The 25,221-nt window shown below is 35.8% G+C and overlaps 1 protein-coding gene across 3 annotated transcripts in view; it reads right to left on the bottom strand.

Moving 5' to 3' along the window:
* The window catches only part of MAP4K3 (mitogen-activated protein kinase kinase kinase kinase 3), a 150,411-nt gene that overhangs the window by 76,394 nt on the left and 48,796 nt on the right, over window positions 1–25,221 (bottom strand). For 2 of the 3 annotated variants that reach the window (XM_069494991.1, XM_069494992.1), the window contains exon 2: window positions 15,491–15,548. The exons of the other annotated variant lie outside the window; for it this stretch is intronic. In XM_069494991.1, coding sequence (XP_069351092.1) covers window positions 15,491–15,548 — 58 coding nt within the window. The remainder of the gene's footprint in view (window positions 1–15,490; window positions 15,549–25,221) is intronic. 3 annotated transcript variants of the gene reach the window in all.

The following is a 25,221-nucleotide window of genomic DNA, read 5'->3' as shown; positions in this document are numbered from 1 at the left end:
CAAGTATAACATAATGAGTTAGTTATAAATAAAACATAACCAATTAGTTAATGGTATAACTTTTAATGACAGTTTCAGTCCTAATTTCAGAGAAAGTATAGTATAGTAATTAAAAGCATGAATTCTGCTCCCAGACTCTCTGGATTCAAATCCCTAACTCTATTCCTCATTAAGCTGTATGAACCTGGGCAAATATTACTTGACTTCTGTGTGCCAATTTCCTCCTTAGTAAAATGATAATAACCTATCTCATAGGGCTGTTGTAACAGTTAAATAAATTAATACATGTAAAATGCTTATAACAGTGCCTAGCACAGAGTAAGCTCTATATAAGTATTTGCTATTATTACTATTATGCCTTGGATAATCATCAATATTGATTCATCACTAGGAAATACATATTACTTTTTCCTTTATTACTAAATAACATTTAATATAATTTTAGCACAAAGAAGTAATTCTTTTTTAAGTTACGGCAGGAACCCTCATACACCAAGTGTGTCAAATGCATCTCCATGGGCTCTTTGTAGAGCTGAGAGGCCCACACTCTAGCAGTACTGGGTTACCAGATGGCCCACATACACAGGCTTATCTTGTATTTAAGTGCCTTGTTCCAACTGTGTTAGGATGCAGAATGGGACTGTATTTGAGCCTGGTCAGACTAATAGCAAATAATCTCTCTCCTACTCCCTCCCTGCCCAAATTCTCCAAAATGAGATCTGGCAATCCTATAGCAGTGTCACATGCTGTGGCTCCTGAATGAACACTTGTCATGGAGAGAAACAGAATTGCAGTGAATACAAATGCAGTGAACCAGAGACTATGCAGAAGGAGAACAAATGGAAGTACTTACACTTAAATAAAAGTGGCTTTGTATTATTAATCCAGTTTTTAAAGTATTATACACTACAAATAGCCTGATTAAATGTATATTAGTGGCCAACTAAAAATCAGAAGGCTTCCCCAATTACTGTTTAAATCATAAGTATGATCTCATAAGCCCTGATATTTCTGGCCTTGGCATGTTCCTATTGCAAATGTAACTGAGACTAGAAATAGCCCAATCATGATCATTTAAACCCAATATCAAAACCCACCTTATTGTCCCAGTTATAAGGGAAGAAGCAATGGAGAAGAGATGGTCAGTATGTCAGGTTATTAATTTCCACAGTGACTTGGGCATAAAATCAAAGATCTCCAAAGGGAGAATAGAGTTTGTAGGCTTTCAAAAATTCAGAAGAAAATCACTGAACTAGGATCCTCTTATTAGTTCACTTCCCAGCATTAAGAATTCCTGATTTTCAGTATATCAAGAAGAAATCCAAGTTAGAAATAACAAAGCCATAATGGGACTAATACCAACTTTCATGGATGTACTACATACTTTGGAGGTTCTGGACTTTTATTTTTTCACCCACCCCAAAATTATACTTTTCTCCCATCTAGTGAAAAGGTCACATGCAATCAAAGTTGATCTAGTCAGAGTGAACCCAGGACTTGAGCTAGATGGTTAGAGGACAAAAGCTGTCTTTCTTGGGGTATCCCTGAGAGTTATCAGTAGCCATCATGCAACCTCAAAGGGAGCCGGCCTTAGAATAAAGCTGATCTGAGGAAAGCACTGAGGAAAAACAAGAAAAAGGAGGGCATTTAATGACATAATTGAGCTACCACGGCCAGCCTTATCTGCCTCTGTAATTTTCACATACACCTGTATATGACCAATAAATTCCCTATATTGTTTAAGTTGCTTTCTGTTACTTATAACTATAAGCTTCACAACTTCTATAGTGATCTTTGTACTAATACATATCACAGCCCTTATTCCACTACATCAGCGTCTTCATGTCTATGCCCTGACTAGAATACAAAGTTCTCTAGGACAGGATTATGCTTTAATCATCTTTGTATCCTTAGCACCTAAAATAAAGAACTGTTGAGAGAATGAATCCACAACAACATAAAATTCTTCTCCATGGTGACTCTAAATCAGGAATATCAGCTTTTGTTTCAGTTCATCCAATTATTAGCATGTTTTATACAATTAATTGCCTATTTACTACTACCCTGATGTCTATTAAAACCTACTATTGGCTTTAGGTTTTTAACTATAACTTTCCCATGAAATGTTATTGATCCAAAATGCATCAGTTTTTCCTATTAAAGTCAACCCTATGTGATTATGAGGATGGCCAAATTACATTCAACATTTTTGTGAGGAAAAGGAATCCAAAGAAAAAATCCACATACTCAATTTTTAAAGGTAACTAAAAAATGTAGACTTAGGTAGGAAAAAAAGAAATCAAAGTTTAATACATTAATATTATAATCCAAAGGAGCTTAATTGTTGATTTAAAGAATTTTCTTTAAGGTTCATGAGAAATATATTACAAAGACAAAAATCCACAGGCCTAAGAAAAAAAATTCCAGCACTTAGACACTGTAGAGCAGGAGGTTAGACTAGTTAATCTCTGAAACTCCAATTCTGAGAGTACAAGATTTTTTGATAAATTTTTAGACATTAAAGAATTCATCTACCAGAAGATGCCCCCCCCCCCAAGAAAACCTAATTGAGAAAAACAGGCAAGTTTACAGGTAGAGTGCATAATGAATAAGGCAGAAAATACAAACGAATACATGTAAAGTTCTCAGAACATACATGGCACATATGTGTTCAATAAATGTCAATTATTCATAGTAGACTGAATAATGGCCCTCAAAGGTATAGAGAACCTAATCCCTGAAAACTGTGGATGTTACCTTATATGGCAAAAGAGATCTGTAGACCTTGAGATGGAAAGATTTTCTTGGATTGTCTTGGTGGGCCCTAAATGTAATCACAAATGTCATTCTGAGAGGGATGCTGAGGGAGACTTGACTACAGAAGAAGGCAATGTGATAGCTGAACAAGATGATAAACTGCAGACTTTGAAGATGCAGGAAGGAGCCAAGAGTTAAGGAATGCAGCTCTAGAAAGTGTAAAAGAAAAGGAAATACATTTTCCTTGAGAGCCTCCGGAGGGAGTATCCCCCTGCTGACACCTTGATCTTGACCCAGTGAAACTCATTTTGGACTTCTGAACTCCAGAACTTAAAGAGAATAAATCTATATTGCTTCAAATCACCAAGTTTGTGGTAGTTGTTACAGCAGCCATACAAAAATAATACATTCTTATTATTGTGGCAGAGCTGGTTAGCCATCCACAAATAATCTGTGCTCTCCCTTCCGTAGTGTGCGAGTTACTGGTACGAGGCAGTTATCCAGTCAAAAACATTTCCCAGTCAATGTGCATACTGATGTGACTAGTTCTTGCCAACGGAACATAAGCAAAAGTAATGTCTCCCTTTCCCATTAATTCTTTTCCCATCAGCAGGCTATACGACACTGCAAGTCCTCAGGAAATGGAAGAAGTCTGGGTCCTTGAGTCACTAAAAGGAAGAAAGTCATCCAAAAACTTGAATACTTACATTGAACTATTAATAAACTTGAAATAAAATTTTATTATGTTAAGCCACTGGTATGTTCTAGTTTAGTTGTTATAGTGGCTAACATTATTCTAAGGTGATAAAATTATTACCATCCATTTATGGAAAAGGTTATCCAAATTGTAGTAGATGCTTCACAAATCTTTAAGTGGATTACTAACAGAATAGATACAATGAACAAAAGTATAGGCATTTCTCTCTATTTAGTGTATAATGCTTTCCTACAGACAGGTATAGTAAGTTAAATGTGTGAAAGGTGGGAGGATCGCTTGAGTCCAGGAATTCAAGACCAGCCTGGGCAACACAGTGAGACCCCCTCTCTACAAAAAAAATTCTTAAAAAAATAGCCAGACATGGTGGTACATGCCTGTAGTCCTAGCTACTTGGAAGGCTAAGGTGGGAGGATTGCTTGAGCCCAGGAGTTCCAGGCTACAGTGAGCTATGATTATGTCTGGGTAACAAAGTGAGACCCCCATCTCTCTATAAATAAATAAACTTATATTTAATAAATATTATTAATAAATAAAAATAAATTAATAAATATAGTAAAAAAATAAAAGCTCTTATTTAAGAATTGATACACCAAGAATTCTCATCTCTTTGATTCTTTGTCTATTTGGATCATGTTAAATGTCTTGTGGCCAATGACAAGAAAAAGAAATACAAGACATCTCAAGTAGAAAAAAAAGAAGTCAAATTATACTTGTTCAAAGATCCTACATGTAGAAACCTCTAGATATTCCACAAAAAAACCATTAGAACTAATAAACAAATTCGGCAAAGTTGCGGAATACAAAAATCAACATACAAAAAATCAGTTGCATTTACATACACTAACAATGAAGAAGCCAAAAGGAAATTAAGAAAATAATCCCAATTACAACAGCATCAAAAAGAATCTTAGGAATAAACTTAACCAAGGAGGCGAAAGATTTATACTCTGAAAAACTACAAAATTACTGAAAGGAAGAAAAAAAAAAAACATAAATGAAAGACATCCTGTGTTTATGTAATAAAAAGACAGCATTGTTAAAATGTTCATATTACCCAAAGCAAACTACAGATTCAGTGCAATCTGGAAAACAAACAGATGACTTATTTTTGCAGAAACAGAAAAACAATCCTAAAATTCATACGGAACTACAAATGATCCCAAATAACCAAATATTCTTGAGAAAGAAGAACAAAGCTAGTGGCCTCACACTTCTTGGTTTCAAAACGTATTACAAAGCTACAGTAATCAAAACAGTAATGGTACTGGCATAAAGAAGACATATATAGACCAATCAAACAGAATAGAAAGTCCAGAAAGACACCCATGCATATGTGGTCAAATACTCTTTTACAAGGATGCCAAGACTACACAATGGGGTAAAAACAGTCTCATCAACAAATGATGTTGGGAAAACTGGCTATCTACATGCAAAACAAAGAAACTGGACCCTTATCTTACATACACAAAAATCAGCTCAAAATGGATTAAAATTTAAATGTAAGCCTTGAGACTATAAAACATAGGAAAAAACATTCATAACACTGGTCTTGGAAATAATTTCATGGATATGACACCAAAAGCACAGGCAACAAAAGCAAAAATAGACAACCGAAATTCCATCAAACCAAAAAGCTTCTTTCTGTGCAGCACAGGAAACAATCAACAGAATGAAAAGGCAACCTATGGAATGGGAGAAAATATTTGCAAACCATATATGTGATAAAGGGCTAATATCTAAAGTATATAAAGAATGCCTATAAAACCTAATAGCAACAAACAAAAACAACCAAATAACTCAATTAAAAAATGAGCAAAGGGCAATGGATACATTGCCTTGACTTAATCATTCCACAATGTACACATATAACAAATATCACATTGTACCCTGTAAATACATAGTACAACATTTTTATTCATCAATTATACATTAATAATGCTGGGAACTTTAAAAAAAATGAGCAATGGACTTGAACAGACATTTCTTCACAGAAGACACAAACAGCCACCAGGTATATGAAAAGATGCCCAACATCACTAACCACTGGGGAAATGCAAATGCAAATCAAAACCACAGTGAGCTGTCACCTCTCACCTGTTAGGATGGCTATTACCCAAAAAGCCAATAACGAGTGTTGGCAAGGATGGAAAGAAATTGGAACCCTTGTCCACTGTTGATGGTAATGTAAAATTGTGCAGCCACTCATTATGGAAAACAGTATGGAGGCTCTTCAAAAACTTAAAAATAGAAATACCATATGATCCAGCAATCCCACTTCTGGGTATATACCCAAAGGAATTGAACAAGAATATGTACTCTAATCTTCATTGCAGCATTATTGACAATAGCTAAGAGGTAGAAACAACCCAAGCATTCACTGACAGATGTATGAATAAAGAACATGTGAGATATATATGTATATAATACACACAATGCTGTACACATACATATGTACACATATATACACATAAACATATACACATATGATGAAATATTATTCAGCCATAACAAAGGAAATCCTGTAATATGCTATAAGATGCATGGACCTGGAGGACATTATGCTAAATGAAATAAACACAGAAGGACAAATACTACATGAATTCACCTATATGAGGTGTCTAAAGTAGTCAAACTGATAGAAACAAAAAGTAGAATGGTCATTCCCAAACTGTGGGGGAGGAGGAATTGGGCAGTTGCTGCTCAATGTGTACAGAATTTCAGTCATGCAAGATGAAAAAGTTCTAGAAGTCTGATGTACAACATTATCCTTATAGTTAACAATACTGTACTAGATCTCATGTTATGTGTTTTTACTATAATAATTTAAAAAATGTCCTACAGCCAAAGAAAAAAACTTAGACTATGGAAAACAAACAAGTTTTCTCATGCCCATGTTATAGATATTTCATTCTCAAAGCTTCCCACTTCCATTCTATTTTTAAACACAGAGAAATAAGAACATACATCTACGCTACATGTGGAAGTATTTTAAAGCCAGTTTTAATTTAACTTTTAATTTGCTATGTGGTACCATTCAAAACAGATAATTTCTGAACTCTACTTCATATTGTAGAAACAAATGAAATTAACAGTATTTCAGTAATCTACGGCTAACATCCCAGAGCTGTGATTCTCTTAAAAAAAGCTGTCAATTATTGTCTTAAACTACCAACATATCAGTTAATATTCTGAAATTCAATTACTACATTAAACTACCAGAGTGTCAAGAAACTCAATGGCTGATTTTAAAAGGTAAATTGGCTTAAGTAATTACAATATATAATTATAAAGTATTTTTTCTAAAACTGCAGAACCAGTACCCACTTTTTAGTCTTTGGAGAAATATTCAAGCCCTGATTAATATCACACAGAAATACATAGGAATTATTTAGTACTTGTATTGACTCTTAGTTATTAGGTTGGTGCAAAAGTAATTGCGGTTTTGGACTGTGAATTTTAAATCATTATGATTATGCTCAATCACAGCTTTATTAATCAAAATAGGAACCATTGCAATCAATACATTATTGCCAGTGAGAAATAAGTTTGTTTACTCCTGTAGCATAAAAATCTGTGTTTTGTGATTCCACAAACTCTTGGAAAGCATTTTCTGCATCCTGCTGGTTGTGGAAATGTTTTCCCTGTAAAAAGTTGTCAAGATCCTTGAAGAAGTGCTAGGCGGTTAGCAAGAAGTCAGGTGAATATGGTGGATGAGGGAAAACTCGTAGCCCAATTCGTTTAACTTTTGAAGCGTGACGTGCAGTCAGGCGTTGTCATGGAGAAGAACTGGGCCCTTTCTGTTGACCAATGCCGGCTGCAGGCGTTGCAGTTTTGGGGGCATCTCATCGATTTGCTGAGATTTGCTGAGCGTACTTCTCAGATGTAATGGTTTCACTGGGATTCAGAAAGCTGCAGTGGATCATCCAGGCAGCAGACCACCAAATAGTGACCATGACCTTTTTTTGGTGCATGTCTGGCTTTGGGAAGTGCTTTGGAGCTTCTTCTCAGTCCAACCACTGAGCTGGTCGTCGATGGCTGTTGTATAAAATCTACTTTTCGTCATACGTCACAATCTGATCAAGAAATGGTTTGTTGTTGTTGAGGACAAAAGAAGACGACACTTCAAAATGACGATTTTTTTTTGATTTTCGGTCAGCTCATGAAGCACCCACTTACTGAGCTTTTTCACCTTTCCAATTTGCTTCAAATGCCGAATGACTGTAGAATGGTTGACCTTTAGTTCTTTGGCAACTTCTCGTGTAGCTGTAAGAGGATCAACTTCAATGATTGCTCTCAACTAGTCGCTGTCAACTTCCCATGGCCAGCCACTGCATTCCTCATCTTCAAGGCTCTCACCTCCTTTGCAAAACTTCTTGAACCACCACTGCACTGTACATTCATTAGCAGTTTCTGGGCCAAATGCGTTGTTGATGTTACGAGTTGTCTGCATTGCTTTACAACCCATTTTGAACTCGAATAAAAAAATCACTCGAGTTTGCTTTTTGTCTAACATCATTTCCATCGTCTAAAATTAATAATATAAAATAAACAGCAAGTAGTAAGTCATTAGCAAAAAAACATAAAGCGAGAGATGCACATTAAAATGATATATAACATAACCACATTTAAGAATGTATTCCAATATCAAATAGCAAATTTCAACAATGCTAAAACCGCAGTTGTTTCTGCACCAACCTAATGTTTTAAAACAAATAAAAAATTGATTATAATGGCAATATTAGTGCTTTTAAGGAATGAGGATAAAGAAAATGACCTCAAATATGTCTGAAGAAAATAACTTGTAGCCTGTTTTGGCCATCTTTTAGTAAGTGTTCATGATTAACAATGCTTAAAATAAGTATCACTTAACACTTGCATAAACTGTTACTGAACGCACTTTTCATTTGGATTCAATGAGGTCAAGAAGAAATTCCCTTGCTGAAACTCTCTAAGCAGCAAAAGACCGAAATATCTTGACTGCTATACCAAAATAAATTACGTGCAGATGATTAGGCTTAGTTTTTGGATTAAAGAAACTGTGGCCCTGGCTCCCAAAAAAGTCCTACTCTAGAGCCAGGCACAGTGGTGCATGGTGGTCCCAGCAACACAGGAAGTGAGGGCAAGAAGATCACTTGGGCCCAGGAGTTCAAGTCCAACCTGGGCAACAAGGTGAAACCCTGTCTCTTAAAAAAAAAAAAAAAGTCCTACTCTAATGCTGTGTTTCTCAATCTTGTTTTCCTAATGCCTAACCCTCCCCGTGAAATTTTAATGTCACAGATATTCGGCACGTTTATGTATTGTATATATACACATATATATCTATGCTTTACAAATTAAAAAAGATTCTTTCACCCCAAAGAACCAGTTCCACCCTCTTCTTATTTTAAAGGAATATGAGAGAAAACATTGTCCAGTGTGAAAAGATTGTGTCCAGTGTGAAAAGATTGTGTCCAGTAGTCAAGGCAGAATGGCTTAACCTGAGCTTCCCGACTTAACCTGCTGGGTCTCCTTTTCTTACCTGTATCCAGCTCTTCTTTTGAGAGCCAGACTTACTTGTGTGGTTCTGATGTAAATCCCAAAATAAGGCAGGTGCCCATAACTCAGAAGTGCAATTCCAGTAAAAATCCTCTGGATTCTATCCCTTCCACTCCACTAAAAATTATGGAAGCATACCTAGAGTTTCTATATATAAAGTAGGTATTGTAGCAGGCTTGAAAACTGTTTCTGGAGTAAGGACAGGAAAAGGAAAAACAGAGCATGGTGTGGATGTTAAGGTAAGTGATGAACACAATGAGAGAGAATTTTTCTGTTTTTATCATGCCCACCAAAAACAATAGTATACTGTTTAAAATAGCTCTGATTTTGAGATGCTTTAAGGTCTCTGAACTTTCTAGTTCTCTCTTACCAGGCTTGATTTAAAGATAAAATTTTTTAGTAGTTCTTGATCTATTCTTGAGGCTATATAGGCACAAACCAAAGCTGTACAAAACTCATAAAAATAACAGTCTCTACAATAAAAACAATACAGCAAAACTACTTTTCCCATAAACTCTGTTTTGACATATATTGTACCTCTCCCTTACCCATTGTAACCTATCAGTCATTTTTTTTTAATTTTTATTTTTTATTACAGAGTACTACAGGGGTACAAACGCTTTGGTTAACATAAATTGCCTTTGCACCACCCGACAAGCGTGCCCATCCCCCAGACAGCGTGCACTGCATTTGTTAGGTGTGGATTTACCCATCCCCTTCTCCCCCCTCCAACCTGCCTGACACCTATGAATGTTACTTCTCATATGTGCACATTAGTGTTGACCAATTAGTATCAATTTAATGCTGAGTAACAGTCATGTTTTAAATCCTCTTCTTCCACCCCAAAAATCTCAAGTAGTCACCTCTTCCTTGCCTTTGCGTACAACTGAGTGTGGATGCCATAATAATAACAGGTCTGCTTGACACCAGGGGCTCTCTTCTCCAATCTGTCCTGTGCACACTGAATCTTCCTATACATTACATTCTGACCATGTTACTGACCTGAAAAAAAAAAATCCCGCTGTCCATACGGTAAAATCTAAACCTTTGGGCTGGCATTTAAGGTTCTCTAGAAACAATCATCAATATCTTTTACCTCTTATTTCCTAAGACAAATGAACCTACTATTTCCCACACAGGCTTACTACTTCAACACCACTGTTGCTTTCATACATCCTCATATGAAATAAACACTCTTAGAGCTAAAACACTGATCAGACACACACGGTTAGGAATAAGAAAGAAACTGCTGATAAACAAAATAAAAAGTCCTTTGTCATTTGTTTTTTTTATTTTGGAGCCTTATCTTTCAATGTATAAATATCTGATCTGCCCAGTACAGTCAGCCTCAAGCCCATAATATGGTTCTAATATATTAAAGAGTGGCTAAGCAATCCATGATTAACTTTTTAAAAAAAGTTTTTTTTTTTATAGGCACATGATCAACTTTTGAAGAATCATCATCAAGTGATGTAACAACTCTATTCATGATGGCAAGACACACAGAGCAGCACTGAATAAACAAGTGGTGGTGAGGGATCTACTGAAGCACTCAAGGGAGACAGGAAAAGGTGCCAGGCAAATAATTTTCCTAACGTACTCTCGCTCTATGATGAAAGATAAACAGGAAGAAAACGCCTCTCCGACCTCTTGGGACAGAAAAAACTAATGTCCAAAATCTGACAGGAAAGAAGATTCATAAAATGTAATTTTAGAGATCCATAAAAGAATAACGGAATGGGGTTTACTGGTATCTTTTCATACTTTTAAAATTTGGCTCTCCAATTTAATATGTGTTGTTTTCATGGAAACAAAGCATAATGCCTTATTTCCTCACTATGAATTTCTCTGCTTATCAATCTCAGTATTTTTCATTGTGTTGGAAAAGGAATGAGTTTCCTCATTTAGAAGAGTTTCTCCTATGAGTTTTTACCTAATTAATCACTGTTCTCTGCCTGCATTTACATCCTATTTTAATAACTAGTGCTATAAACAATACCAAAAATGAGTGATTATAAGTAACTTTAAAATTCTGACTTTAAACCACCAAAAGAAGAAAGAAGATTGAAGAGACCCATAACAAAGTTACAACACCTTATCAGAACATCAAAGCAAAGCTCCAAAGTACATATGTGTGAGTTCTATTCTATTAGCAAGCTCTGCTGTGAGCTCTCTTCCGGATCCACTTTTAATTTTTTTTCAAAATGGCTCTCAAGGGTAGGCAGTGTTCTTAAGATCACAGGAACAAACCTGTAATCTGACAAAATCAGGTTTACTTATCCATTGCAATGAGGAAAACTACATATATCAGAGGAATCTTAGACCATCTCATCAAACAAAGGAAAAGATATAGTTATTGTAAGATTTTGGGGAAGAGTGGAATTGAGGTGAAATTTAAATGAAGCAGTGCTTTGACAGGCTTACAGCAAAGCAACGCTGTGTGTAAAGGGGCTACTTCAGGCCTGGACTGTAAAGCAAACCCCAGGTCCTGTTTCCTTGTAAACCAGAAAGTTAAGATGGGTATGAATGCCATGCCCCTTATCTGAAGCTCGGCACTGGAGCTATAAATCAAGACTGCTTCTTTGGGTCAAAGTGACTTAGATTCTCCAGGCAAAAGTGGACTGTTTTATTCTTGCTGATACAGGGTGAGTATCCCTAATCTGAAAATCTGAAACACAAAATGCTTCAAAATCCAAACCTTTCTGAGTGCTAATATGATGCTCAAAGGAAATGCTCACTGGTGCATTGTGGATTTTGAATTTTCAGGTGAGGGACGCTCAACCATTAAGTATGATGCAAATATTCCAAAATCTGAAAAAATCCAAAATTCAAAACACTTCTGGTCCCAAGCATTTCAGATAAAGCATATTCAACCTGTATAATTACACACAGCCAAGCTTCTGACAGTCTATGGTTTTCAAGAACAAAGTTTCTCCGTGAGTAAGCAACCTGGTCACTCAAAGGATTTGTTACAACACTTTACAGCTTCACCATTCTTGGGAGAAATAGTTTCCTGTTAAGTTTGAGGCTTTATCTGTACCTGTTATTCCAGCTTAATAAACAGCCAGGCAGATTTTTACTTTCTCAGTTAGTCACTTGAGATTCTTGTGACCTAAGATTCCTATTCTATTTTATGTCAGAGTGTGAAGAACATACTGTTCAGAAAGGAGTTTATCTGCTGGGTTTATCTTTTGGTTTGTTTATCATGCATCAATTTCTCCAAAGATGTCCAATTCAGGCATATACATTGGTTGTGAAGAAATATTTATGTCTTACCCTAATGAAGTTCATTTGCTCACGTAATGTGCATAAAAATCATTTAGCTTGTTGTTAAGTGATATCTCTACCACCAAAAAGTTTCATTTACTATTAAAAGTTCTTCATTGTGTATGTTGTCTTTTCTCTTTGTTGATGGTATTTTCCAGGACACAAGTTCTTAATTTTGATGTAATTCAATTCATCTAGTTTTTCTTTGGTCACTTATGTTTTTCATGTCATATGTAAAGAAAGCACTGCCAACTCCAAGGTTGCAAAGATTTATTCCTGTTTTCTTACAAGAGTTTTATAGTTTCAGCTCTTACATGTAGAAGTATAATCCATTTTGAATAAATTTCTGTGCATGGTGTAAGGTAGGGATCCAATTTCATTCTTTTGCATGTGGATATCCAGTTGTCCCGGGCTCCTGGGCTCAAGCTATCCTCTTGCCTCAGCCTCCTGACTAGCTGGGACTACAGGTGCATGCCACCATGCCTGGCTAATTTTTTCTATTGTGAGTAGAGATGGGGTCTTGCTCTTGTTCAGGCTGGTCTCGAACTCCTGAGCTCAAGCGATCCTCTCACCTCGGCCTCCCAGAGTGCTAGGATTACAGGCCTGAGCCACTGTGCCCGGCCCATGTAGCACATTCTTAAAGTTCACCTATATCATAGCATGAATCAGCAGTTTCTTTTTATTGCTGAATAATATTCCACTGTATGGACATAACATATTTTCTCTATTCATTCACCAGTTGATGGGCAGTTAGGTTGTTTCCAATTTGCGGATATTATCTATAATGTTACCATGAACATTTCTGTGTGGGTAGATACACAACAGTGGAACTGCTGGATCACTATGGCAAATTTATCTTTAACATTTTAAAGATACATTTTTCTAAAGTGGCCGCACCATTTTACATTCCCACCAGTAGTGTATGAGGGTTCCTGTTGTGGTTATATTTTGAGCTCTTATCCTTTAGACATACATACAGAAATATTAAGGGCTGAAATAACACAATTCGGGAGATCTGATTCAAAATAACTGGTGGTGGGAAAATGGGTAGCTGGTACAGATGAAAACAAGGTTGATCCTATCTCGATAATTGTAGTAGTGGTAGTAGAAATTACAGCTATTTACTACAGTAACTACTACAGTATATCCTATGCTAGGCACTATTTTAAGTACTTTAGATATATTAGCTCATTTAATCCCTACCTTAAACTACTATTATTACACCCATTTTAGAAATGAGGAAACTGAGGTCTAGAAGGTTTATATGGTTAAGCCAGGACTAGAATCAAAATAAGATGGCCTTTAGAGTTTGTGCTCTTAAACACTGGACAAGGCTCACCAACAAGTAAAACATTTCTTCCAAGGTATAAGCAAATTAAAACAAAGAAATTAAATATAAAAATTCAGGTGGCTTCTATGAAAATATTAAGTAGGAAATCCAATGTTAACTAAATTTATGTATATATTTAATATATATGATAATGACCCTTGTTATCTCTGGATGGTAAAATAGGAATGATTTTTATGTTCTTCCTCTTATTTAGTTGTAAATTCTGCTTTTAATACATTCATCAGTATATACACAGCAGTGTTCACGATTGACAGGGTAATAACTCAAATTTCATGAATCAGAAAACAGCTGATTTGATTAACAGTAAGATTTTTCAAGTTCCAAATTTTTGAAGGACTATTTTAAAACGAACTGAATGAGTTCTATGTGCCAGGCTCTAATCTCAGTGCTGGGGACACAATTTTTTATTAAAACCTGACAACAATGAAAGGTAAGTCTAGAATGACAAGAGAGCTGTGGTGAGTGCTATAACAGAGCTATTTCTACAGAGTAGTCATCCTAATCATACCAGGGGTCAAGGAAGCCTTCCTGAAAGAGAAGGTACTTACTTAGCTGATTTGAGAGACAGTACAAAATACTATGGGGTTTAGAATCATTTCATCAAGTAACATAGTCATTTCCTGATGGTTAAAAATAAAGGCCCTGCGTTAAATGCCAAATCTTTCTTTTTGTAGCTAAGATTTTGACAATTTCAAATATTCCTCTTAAATTTCCCACAAATTGAAGAGTAGAAGAGTTAGAGAAAAGAAAAAACCTTGTCTGGTGATGTTAGAATGTAATTAGACTATACAAACCTGTAAATATATATAACTGGAAAAGTCTTCTTTATTCATTATATTTCAGTGTGGTTTGATCAATCAGCACATCCTTAATATTTTATCTTAGCAGCATTTCTAAAAAGTCTACTGATATTCTAAATCGGGGGTGGGTAAACTATGGGGAAAGAAGGAGAACTATATGCTGAGACCACATATGGTCCACCAAGCCTAAAATATTTACTATCTGGCCTTTATTTTTTTACAGAAAAAGTCTGCCCATCCTTGAAAAATCTCTGAATGGATTTCTGTTCATACTGAAGCTAAAATCTATTTTACCAATAAACTTTTTATCATCAGTTTGTGATGGAAGAAGTCATCAGAAAGGCACTATAATTGCTGTAGAACTCAGTCTAGACACTGGTGCAATTACATACTTGCTTACAGTGGGAAGGAGAAAGAGTGGGAAGGGGTTTCTAAGACAGGATAAACAAGAGTAGTTAGCTCAGAAAGATGTGGGTTTTGAGGGAGGTAGGGGAATTCAAGGATAGAATATAGTTGAAGCAGACAAAACATATGGAGTAGTCTTAAGGGGTTTTACAATAAGCTGCTCAAGTTGGAAAGTAACTGTTAAGACATTAACCACACAGAATGTGAGTGCTGGGTCTACTGAGAAAACTGAGACCCAGAGACAGGAAGCTACTTGCCTAAGTTCACAGAGCAAGGGAGAGGGGGACCAAGAACTGGACTACAACCTTCCAAACCTCAGTTCTGTTCTTTCCATTGCATCACACTGCCCCCTCACCACAGGACAAGGTGAACCTGGAAATACACCACTATCAGCTTCTCACAAGTTAGCTCAACTGAGTTCAGAAAAAACAAAGTCTCTTCGGGAGTTCCGGTCCCTCCCCCAATGATCAGTTATTTTTCAGGCAAGAACTGGGCAAGGTGCATTTAGGACTCAAAGAAGAGGAAGAAAGAGACCAGTTCTATTTATCCCAAATGCTGGGAAAAACAAGAGCATGCTAACCAAACATCATTAAAATAAGCCTTAAGATATCCAGTGGCTTTCTAGCAATAAGAAACATCAAATTTCAAATAATTTACCTGGTTCCAATTTTATTACTTTAATTGCTGCTAATTCACCAGTGTTAACATTCCGTGCCTAAAGAAAGAAGAAAAAAAAGATTATTGTGAAGAAAGCTTTCATAAAAAGCTGCATAAAGTTGCATTTTAGCTTACTATTTTCCATTTTACAAGAATGTTTTTAAAGCAAGAAATGTAAGAGTGACTTACATTTATAAAACAATAGTATATTCTTCACAATAAATTAACATTACTTCAAATGTAAATTTAATATTGGCAATAAAAAAATCCCATTAATTTACATACAAACTTTAATACGAATGTGCCAGGCATTATTTTGAGTGTTTTTATATTAACTCATTTAATCCTCACAACAATCTTGTAAGGTCTTTTTTTTTTTTTTTTTTTTTTTTTTTTTTGTTGAGACAGAGTCTCACTTTGTTGCCCAGGCTAGAGTGAGTGCCGTGGCGTCAGCTTAGCTCACAGCAACCTCAGACTCCTCGGCTTAAGCGATCCTACTGCCTCAGCCTCCCGAGTAGCTGGGACTACAGGCATGCGCCACCATGCCCGGCTAATTTTTTCTATATAGATTTTTAGTTGTCCATATAATGTCTTTCTATTTTTAGTAGAGACGGGGTCTCGCTCAGGCTGGTCTCGAACTCCTGACCTTGAGCGATCCACCCGCCTCGGCCTCCCAGAGTGCTAGGATCACAGGCGTGAGCCACCGCGCCCGGCCAATCTTGTAAGGTCTTATGAGGTATAGGTACTGATATTATTCCCATGTTGCAAATGAGGAAACAGAGAAGTTAAAGAAATTACCAAGATCATATAACCAGTAAGAGACAGTGGTCGGATTCAAACCCAGACAGTCTGACTACAGAGGCTGAGTTTTGAAGCACTACACTGTATTGCCATTCATTCAAAGGCTAGGTGGACAGATTAGCCTTAAATTTTGTCATACGAAAGTCTGAGAACATGAAAGGCTAATGCAATTACGGAAACAGCTCCTTTGCATCCTTTTAAACACACTTGATGGTACAAATAAATGTAATTCAATACAAAGCAAATATATTTTTGTAAGCCACATATTAAAAATAAAAATCACTTTTTAAAATAAATTCACAATATTACATTGCTGGTATTTACAACTGTGTAATCATGTATAAATACGCAGAAACTGTTCAATTTGTATAAAAATGGCAGTAACTCTTTATCAAATTAAAAGGGCTTTATAATTGGATCAGAACTTTCAAAATGATTATTTTAAACTGCTAACTGAAATTTAAATTAATTTTTGTACCAAACAATGAAGAATATATGCAATTTCCTAATCACAGAAAAATCCATTCATGTGACAAGGATTGTTCCTTGTTGCAATAGTCCCTTATTAATGGATTGGTGAAGATCAGTGAATCACTTGGCAAAAGGTGACAACACCGTTAACAGTGGATCCTTCTAAGAATACTAGGGCATTAAAAATATCAGCCAAGGATCTAAGAAAGTAGATATGAGACACAGCAATTGTTGAAAATATAAATTTAACCGTTTAATTCAAAGAAGAACAAAGATATTAAAAGATCTCATACGAATTAAGAAAAAAAATGTAAATGAAATTTTACAGGGAAAATTCATTTAAGAATTGGTCCTTCCAACAAAATCTCCAAAACCAATAAACACTTCTGATACCCACTTATAAGAGGCGGCACAAAACAGATCTGAACACTTATTTCAAATTAAACAATTTTCATTAAATGAGATAGATATTTCAAAACAGATGGTACTGGATAAATACTTACTCCTTTCCCTAGGATGAAAAGATATATAAATGAAGTAGAAATAAAAACAGAATGTCATTCCTGGGAGCATTCTGTAAAGGAGGGCAGGGAATACCTGAAAAATATTCAGGTATATCACATCAACGTTAGTCACAACGTTTCTTAAACACTATCGTACTACTTGCCTCGTCTCACATTTTGATCTCTTTTTTCTGTTAGTCTTCTCCTTTATACTCTATTCTTCATGCCTTATCTTTTTTAGCATCTCCTCCAAATAAGACGCTATTCTCTCCAATTCTCAACATTTTAAAATCATGCCATAGTTTTGTTTTTTGCTTATTGAAAAGAAATTCAGAATATGAGTGATTCTATTATGGAAGAGCAGAGAAATGTGAACTCAGAAAGCTAGATGATTATTTACAGCTGAAATTTTGTTCCCAATGACCACAGGAGGGCACACTCTCAACTGACAATACAAGTTACACAAAGTGTCCAAAATGGTTGCTGAACACAACATACTCTTCTAAAAATAGATTTATTAATAGTTAACACCAATATATATTTAACAGAAAAATCATGACAGTAACTACTGATGAGTAGTTTACCAAGGTCAATATTTACTATAAGGCTTGACTTATGAATACAATTTTTCAAAAGGTAAATTAGTCCAGACTTCCCTAAAAGATAACAGTTTTTACATTATAGTTCTTTATGGTCAATAAAAAACCAGACAACTAAAATGATTACTGCTCTTTGTGCCTACTATGCTGTCTGAAATATTTTCTAGTATGTAGCTTATTTGGTGTATTAAGATATTTCACAAAAAGAAAGGGGAAAAGATAACAAAAAGCCCTCAGGGAACTTCAATTTCTGAGCCTTTCCTCATCAAAATCCATGTTTATTAAAGCATTCTGATTCATTAAGAATCTTGGTCTTCTGGCTAAAATAAATCATATTTTGCTATCTCTAAATTGACAATGGTCAAGGTTACAGACCAAGGTAAATTTAAAAATCAATATTATCTCTAACATTCTGCAACTGCTATTCTTTTTTCAATCATCTCGAGCAGTTCATTTTTTAAAAATGAAAGCAAGGTAGAAATTAGAAAATATTACCATGTATAAAGTTAAAAATTTTGAATTCAGAATTGGCAATCTAAAATTTTCATACTTGTTAAAGGGCAGAAAACTAAGGATAAATACTTTAAGCATCTAACTATCTAGACCAAATTTTCTGCCACCTCATTGACCTACCATTCTTCACAAGATCCCAAAGTGATGTTCCCATCACATCATTCTAGAGTTTAAGACTCTTCAGGAGTACACGCTATTACTTTAAAGACAAAAAAAAATCCAAATTCCTTGTCAGAGTACTTAAATTTTTCACCAATATAGCCTTTTTTATAACAGCTTTATTAGGACAGAATTCACATAACATAAAGTTCACCCTTTTACTGTGTGCAATTCAGTGGTTTTTAGTACATTCAGAATTATATGACCATCACTACTATCTAATTTTAGAACATTTTCATCACCTCAAATAGAAATCCCAGACCCATTAGCAGTCACTCCCTATTCCTACTCTTCTCAATCCTTGGCAACTACTATTAATAATTTACTTTCCATCTCTATGGATTTGACTACTGTGGACATCTCACGTAAATGGGATCAAACAATAAGTGGTCCTTTGTGATTGGTTTCTTTCACTTAGCATGTTTTCCGACTCATCCATGTCAGACATTCATCCATATGTTATTGCCAAATAGCATTCCATTGTATGGAAATACTGTATTTTGTTAACCCATTCATCAGTCAAAGGACATTTGAGTTGTTTCCACTTTTTGGCTATTGTGAATAATGCTGCTGAAAACCTAAGTGTACAGATTTTTGTGTGGACCTATGTTTTCAATTTCTTGGACCTATATACCTAAGAGTAAGGCATTGCTGGGTCACACAGTACCTCTATGTTCAACTTTCGAAGAACTGTCAAAACTGTTTTTTAAAGTAGCTGCACCATTTCACATCATCACCAGCAATGTATGGGGGTTCCAGTTTCTCCACATCCTTGCCAGTATCTGTTAGTGTCTTTTTTATTTTAGCCATTCTTGTGGCTATGAAGTGGTATCTCATTGTGGTTTGATTTGCATTTCACTAATGACCAATGATGTTGAGCAATTTTTCACACACTTATCAGCTGTTTGAGTATCTTCTTTAGAGAAATGTCTATTCAATTCTTTGCCCATCTTTATTTGTTCTTTCATTGTTAAATTTTAAGAGTTCTTTACATGTATTCTAGATATAAATCCCTTATCAGTTACATGACTTGCAAATACTTTCTCCCACTCATTTTCTTATGGTATCCTTTGAAGCACAGCAGTTAATTTTGACGAAGTCCAACTCATCAATTTGTTGTTGCTTGTGCTTTTAGTGTTATAGCTAAGAAACCATTGCCTAAACCAAGATCACAAAAGATTTTTTCCTATGATTTTTTTCCCTAGGAGTTTTATAGTTTTAGCTCTTATGTTTAGGTCTATAATCCACTTTGAGTGAATTTTTATATGATGTCAGGTAGGGCTCCAATTCCATTCTTTTGTGTGTGGATGTGAAATTGTGAAATACAGCAATTTACCTATAAAACCCTTTACTATCTTCCCCTGCCCCCATTTATCTTTCTAGTCACTCCCTAACTTGTACTTTATGCTCTAACCAAACTCAACAACTTGCCATTCCCCAATGCTACCCACACCTTTGCCCCAATCCCCTCCTCTGCCTAACAGACATCCTTTGAAGCTCAGCTTAGGCTATCATCAGTTCCCATAAGCCTTTTCCTAACCCTAGTCCCACAACTTATTCTGGTTTAGGCATCCCACACAGACTGCCAGAGATCCTGGGTAACCTTTCTGAAATGGCAGTAGGCCTGGTGAGGAAAGCCCTGCAGGTCTGGAACTGATCTGGTTAGAGGGGTTCTTAGAAAATATGAAGTTTCAAAGCTGTCCCAGAATTCAGTTTGGCTCAGTGAGCCTTTCAGGGGCCATTCAGATTAGAACTAGATTTGCTGAGTTATCTCCAACTATCAGAAAAGTAATTCCTCGAGTGTGGACTGGAGGTAAACAAGATAATCAAGAAACAATCATTAAGAGCCAAAAAATGTGCTAGGTACTATATAAAGTGAGTTAGAGATAGTCATTATCAGTAAAAAATCTGATCATCTACTATGTACTGAGCACCCTGGGGTGTTCAAACCTTACTAAGCAGAAGGGGATAGTCAATGTGAATATGAAGAAAGGTTCTGAAATGAGAGTTAAGAAATGCAAAGTTTACTCCTGGCTATGCCAATAACAAGTAATGGGATCTGAGCAAGTAATTTCCCTTGTGTCCTCTTCCTGACCTCTCTTGCCCACAATTTAAAAACAAGAAGGTAAAAACCGACTATTTCTGAAGTTCCTTCTAATTCTAAAAGTCAATGTTTACATGAATAATTTCAGTCTAAATTAACAGATTCCACATAGTGAACCAGCTGGCTGGTTATATAAAAATCACATAAGGAGTTTAAATACAAAACAAAACAACAAAATACTGGCACTAATTTTGAATTCTAAATCAGTAGATGAAGAATGGGATCCAGGAATCTGTATTTAAAGCTACTGAGATGCTGCTGATCCACAGTCAGGTATCACAGTCTAACACCGTGCTACTTGAGTTTTATAAAATACAACTACCAACTCCTAAGTCTGAAAGGCTATACAGGGATGGCTTCAATGAAGGTGATACCATTTATGCAAAGGTTTGAAGGATGGTCTGGATTACAACAAACACATTAATAGAAAAGGGATGGGGAGATGGGCATAGAAAAGCATGAGCAAAGGCTTGGGGACAGAAAACACAGACTATTTTGAGTGTACTGGGTCAGCCAAACCTCATAGTGCCTCCCATACAAACATTCCCTTTCAGAGGAAAATGGATAACCCACACTCACTGCCGAAGGAATAGTTTTATTTGCTTTTCCACAGTCGACTGAACCAGATATGTATCCACCACAAGGGCAACCAATTCATAGGAAGACTGACAGGTGACAAACATCCCTTGTTTGTCTAGGACACTCCTCGGTTATGCCTATTGTTCTAGCAGAATTATTAACAGTGTGCTTTTTCACTCTCAAACAATTAAAATTTTATTAAATTTGGATGATAAATTATAAGGTTACTCTACCAATAAACCCTGAGCTGACATGAAAAAGGGAAACAGGCCAATCAAATTCTCTAAAATAAAGGTCAACAAGCATGCCTATTTTTTATAAATAAAGTTTTGTTGGTACACAGCCGTGCTCATTTGTCAATGGCTGCTTTCACAATACCACGGCAGAGGTGAGTAGCTGAGATGGAGACCACATGGTCCACAAAGGCTGAAGTATTACTATCTGGCCCTTTATCGAAAAAGTCTGCTGATCCCTGCTCTAAAGCAGCACTGTCCAGTAGAACTTTTTGCATTGACGGAAATGTTCTGTGTCTGCACTGTTCAGCACATTAGCCCCATACTGCATGTACCTATTGATGAATCAAAATGTGGCTAGTGCAACTGAAGAACTGAATGTTTAATTGTATATGTATATGCAATAAAATATTTAAAATTTGGAGTTTTAAATTTTTTAAAACTACCAGATAATAAAATGGATTTTTTATGTAGTTCCAGTAGTTTTAACACATGTATAGATTTACATAACCACCACCACCACCACCACCACCACCACCATCATCATCAGGAAACAGAAAAGTTTAATCACTGCAAAAACTCCAGTGGAAGTAATACCCTTCCTAAGCCCTGAAAACCAATGATTTGTTCTCTGCCACTACAGTTTTTCTTTTTGAGAATGTCATATAAATTAAATCATTTATTATGTAACCACTTGAGATTCTTCTTTCACCAAGTTGTTGCATGTATCATTAGTGTATTCCTTTTTATTGCTGAGTAGCATTCCACTGTATGAATTTACCACAGTTTATCCATTGACCAGTTCAAGGACATCTGAGTTGTTTTCAGTTTTTGGCAAATACAAATAGGTCTGCTAAAAACATTTATGTACAAGTTATATAAATACCCAGGAGTGGGACTAGGTCATATCATATGACAGGTGTATGTTTAACTCTGTAAGAAACTACAGTTACTCTTTCTAGAGTGACTTTACCATTGTTCTTTCCCAGTAGCAACATATGAGGGGGTATGAGTTGCCCCACATCTTTGTCAGAAGGTGGTGTTGTATTTTTTATGTTAGCCATTCTAATCTAATTGGTGTGTAATGATATCTTATAGTGGTTTTAGTTTGCATTTCCCTAGTGGCTAATGATGTTGAATATCTATTTATGTACTTATCTGCCATCCTTTGATGAAGTGTTTTCCAGTCTTTTGTCCATGTTTTAATTGGGATATTTATTTTCTTTCTGATGAGTTTTGACAGTTCTTTATATTAATATATACTAGATGCAAGACCTTTGTCAGATATGATTTGCAAATATTTTCTCCCAGTCTGTAGCTTGTCTTTCATTCTCTTAACAATGTCTTTTGCAGAATTTATGGACTGAACTGTGTCCCCTGCCAAAATTCGTATGATGAAGTCCTAAACTCCAGTACCTCAGAATATACTGGGGAAAGGACCTTTGAAGAGATAATTAAAGTTAGATGTGGTCATATGAGTGGGCCCTAATCCAATAGGAATGATGTCCTTTTAAGACAAGGAAGCGACAACAGAGATGCATACACACACAGTGTGCATTTGGTGTGCCATGTGAAGACACACCAAGGCAGCAGCCATCTGCAAGCCAAGGAGAGAGGCTTCAGGAGAAACCAACCCTGCTGGCACCTTAACCTTGGACTTACAGCCTCCAGAACTATCAGAAAATGAGTATCTATTGTTAAAGCCACCCAGTCTGTGGCATTTTGTTATGGCAACCCTAGCAAACTAACACGTAGAGCAAAAGTTTTAACTGATGAAGTCCAATTTATCAACAGTTTTCTTTTATGGATTGTGCTTTTGGTGTCATGTCTCAGACCTTTTGGCTTAATTCCAGGTCACAAAGATATTCTTCTGTGTTTTTTTCTAAAAGTTTTATAGTTTTACATTTAGATTTATGATAAATCTGAGTTAATTTTTGTTTAAGGTATAAAGTTTAGGTTGAGATTCCTTTTTTTTTTTTTTGCATGTATACATGTCTAACTATTCCAATACTATTTTTGAAAAGATACTCCTCCCTCCACTGAATTGCCTTTCACCTTTGTCAAAAAAATCAATTGGATATATTAGCATGGGTCTATTTCTGGACTCTATAACCATCTCCATATTGATCTACCAATCTTGTGTTTATCCCTTACCAATTGTCTTGATTATTGTTGGTTTGTAGTAAATCTTCAAAAACCAAGTATTGTGATTCCTCCAACTACTTCTTTTCAAAATTGCTTTGGCTATTCTAGGTCCTTTGTCTTTCCATATAAATTTTAGAATCAGCTTGTCTATGTTTTTTTAAAAAAAAATACTGCTGGGATTTTTATTTTTATTAAGTCTATGGATCAACTGGGCGAGAACTGACATCATTACTATGTAGAATCTTCCAATCCATGAACATTACTGGAAGGTCTGTTTATTTAGATTTTCTCTGATATCTTTCATCATTGTTTTGTAGTTATTAGCATACAGATCCTATACACGATTTTAATTTTGATTTTTAAAGCCACATGTGGCTAGTGACAATTGTATTAGATAGCACAGCTCTAAAAGTTTGAAACTGGAAATACTGAGAATAGTACCACCAATGTAACCTGCTGTGAAACAATACTATAAAATTGTGCCATTGTCATAGCAAACAGGACTTCAGGCAAAGTGAAGTTTTGAAGAAATAGAAAAGACACAATGAAGAGACAATCTTAAAAAGTGAAGAACAGATTTCCAAGCTACCTTGAATTCCTGACAACTTTCCAGTTCCATATCACGTGTATTTTTACAATAGCCTCTCTTTTCTGGAATTAACTTGAATGGCTCTTTGTTTCTTGAAACCAGATAATTAAAGATCTAAATTTCTAGGACTACATGATCGGAATTTGAAAAAAGAAAATAAATTGATTGAGACCATCACATTAACATTTCAAAAAATATACTTATCAGATAATGATCGGATATAGACAAAGAAAATAACTTGTGAATAATAAAAAAGTACAGGCAGTCCCAACATATCAGTAAGTTGTATTTCAAAGTTTAATTCTGAATTTTGGAGTTCAAAATGGACTTGTTCCCTATCAATGACACTTTTAAATGGTAAATTGGCAGACCACAAATGTCAATGTAACTAGTAATAGGGATAAACTTAACAGTGGCATTGAGTTTGGGAAAGGATAAGAAACCAGGTAACCAAATTCCAACTTCTCACTACAGAAGCAGCAGTAGCAGCATCTCTAGCTCAATGGTGCCCACACTCCAGTGGCACCATTGGTTTTGCACTCCCAAGGTTTTGCTTTTAGAAATATGTTAGACTAGATATGAAATACCATTACAAATACCAAATGAGGTATCATTACAAATACCTAAAAATGGCAGGCAAGATACAACAAACACTCTTTTAAATGCAGTGCTGAACTCCCAAGAAATCCACAGGTGGCAAAAACAAAGAAAACACAGTAATTATTAGCTCCCCCCCCCCCGCCAAAATCCTGTTGAATGTATTTATTGAATAAAATCAGAGTTTTAAGCAAGAGCTAATGCCATGACCTGAGCTTATTAAACTTGGAGTCTAGTGACTTGAGTTTTCATTTTTACTAGATGTGGTGAAAGCTGGAATGGAGGACACTGCATAAAACCAGCAATGCCCCTGAAGGGCCACACCCCTCAATGAATAGGTAGGTCGGGGGAGAGGGCTCTGTCCATTGACAAAAAGAGCAAATAAAGGCACTTTGTTTGAAACAATCCTTTGCTGGAATGAGTTATCTCCCCTGGAAG

The sequence above is a fragment of the Eulemur rufifrons genome, chromosome 19 (assembly GCF_041146395.1).
Source record: "Eulemur rufifrons isolate Redbay chromosome 19, OSU_ERuf_1, whole genome shotgun sequence".
Lineage (NCBI taxonomy): Eukaryota > Metazoa > Chordata > Mammalia > Primates > Lemuridae > Eulemur > Eulemur rufifrons.
Note: the sequence above shows the minus strand (reverse complement) of the source record. Positions and strands in the feature narration are given on the sequence as shown.